The following is a 1,943-nucleotide window of genomic DNA, read 5'->3' as shown; positions in this document are numbered from 1 at the left end:
GCATCAACTGTATATATAACCAAATTATAAATTACCAAAATATTCAATACAGAAAGAAAAGATATGCTAACAAATGTACATTAATGAGGTGAAAGCTTTGTTGCAAGACACATTTCTTTTTACTATGTCAATATATGGAAAAATGACATTAAGAAGTTGAAGGTATCAGAAACTCAATTTGCTTATACATTTTGATTGCAGGGTATAAAAATGTCATGTGTTGGGGTGCCTGGGTGGCTCAGTTGTTAAGGGTCTGCCTTCGGCTCAGGGCGTGATCCCAGGATTCTGGGATCGAGCCCCGCATCGGGCTCCCTGATCTTCTGGGAGCCTGCTTCTTCCTCTCTCACTCCCTCTGCTTGTGTTCCCTCTCTCGCTGGCTGTCTCTCTCTGTCAAATAAATAAAAAAATGTCATGTGTTCAGTTGAAAAGAATCACAAGTTTAGTAACACGAATAGCATTTTATGTAGATTAGAATCTCTAAGTTGTTTATAAGATATTTAAAAGGATTATTAAATATTTTCAAGAGAATTTATATTTTAGAATTATAACCAATGACAAATGGGTTAAAATTATACCTAAATCATGAACTGATTTTACGCAATTCCCTTGCACTTCAGACAGAAATCCAGTTTCATAACTCAATAACCCATATCATTAGCAAAAGTAATTGGCATGGTGTTGTGATCCAGTGGAGGCTCTTCGTTCCCCTTCAGGATTATGTTCCTTCATGGTGATCCCTAGTTTTTCCAGGAGTTCACATGACGGTTTCTCAGCTTTTGCATGGCTGACTTAACATCTCCATTCCTTACAGAGTAGATGATGGGATTCAACAGGGGCGTATAAACAGTGTAGAACACAGAAAGGAACTTATCCACAGAAAGTCTGCTAAAAGGCCATATATAGAAGAAAATGCAAGGCCCAAAGAAAAGAATCACTACTGTGATGTGAGCAGTTAATGTAGAAAGTGCCTTGGATGACCTGCTGGAGGACCGATGACGAACAGTGATCAGAATGATGGTGTATGAAATAATTAAAGCCAGAAAACAGCCCAATGATATCAGGCCACTGTTAGTTAGAGTCATAATTTCCATTTCATAAGTATCCATACAAGTCAATTCCATCACCAGGGGAAGATCACAAAAGAAGCTGTCTACCTCATTGGGGCCACAGAATGGCAGATCCACTGTAAAAGCCAAGTGACTCACAGAATGAAGAATACCCACAGACCAGGAAATAAACACAAAAATTATACTTAGTCTCCAATTCATAATTGTGCTATAGTGTAGGGGCTTACAGATGGCTATAAATCTGTCATACGCCATAGTTACAAGCAACATTGTCTCACTCCCAACAAAGCTATGAAGAAGGAATATTTGGGCCATGCAGCCCTCGAAGGAGATAGTCTTGTGTTCAACAAAGAAGTCCACAAGCATCTTGGGGGTGGCAAAATTAGATTGGCAGATGTCAATGAAGGAAAGGTTACTGAGCAGGAAGTACATAGGAGAGTTCAAATGGGAGTCAGATGAAATTGTAACAATAATCACGATGTTGCCCAGCACTGATGTCACATATACTAAAGAGAAGATGGCAAAAAAGAACAGCTGAAGTTCCCAAGACTTAGAAAGTCCCAGAAGCACAAACTCAGACACCACTGATTCATTTGTATGAGCCATGGAGCCACTCTCTTGTTACCTAAGTAAAAGAAAATCAGGAAAGATCACAATGGTGGTAATGTATCTAGTATATATGTAAAATAAATATGATAAGATTTCAATGAGAAGTCAATTTAGTTTAATGAAATTGTATAAGTAATCAATTGACTAACATCTGTGACTGCTATGCAAAGTAGAAGTATGGAAAAATAAGATATGATATGGATGCTTTCATAATTTGGTAACACATGCATCAAAAAATAAAAAAAAATATTAAATCCCAAAGAAGCA

General features: G+C 37.6%; 1 protein-coding gene across 1 annotated transcript; it reads right to left on the bottom strand.

Moving 5' to 3' along the window:
- Positions 1-737: 737 nt before the first annotated feature.
- LOC123784851 (olfactory receptor 4K1-like) lies at positions 738-1,673 on the bottom strand. Its single transcript, XM_045786356.2, has one exon. The coding sequence runs from the start codon at positions 1,671-1,673 to the stop codon at positions 738-740; it is 936 nt and encodes a 311-aa protein (XP_045642312.2).
- Positions 1,674-1,943: the final 270 nt, after the last annotated feature.

The sequence above is a fragment of the Ursus americanus genome, chromosome 4 (genome assembly GCF_024610735.1).
Source record: "Ursus americanus isolate L20-20 chromosome 4, mUrsAme1.1.p, whole genome shotgun sequence".
Taxonomy (NCBI): Eukaryota; Metazoa; Chordata; class Mammalia; order Carnivora; family Ursidae; genus Ursus; species Ursus americanus.
The sequence above is the reverse complement of the archived record's forward strand: the minus strand, read 5'-3'. Positions and strand labels throughout refer to the sequence as shown.

Coding starts and splice junctions, on each gene's coding strand:
- LOC123784851 (XM_045786356.2), bottom strand. CDS start 1,673: ATGGCTCATACAAATGAATCAGTGGTGTCTGAGTTTGTGCTTCTGGGA.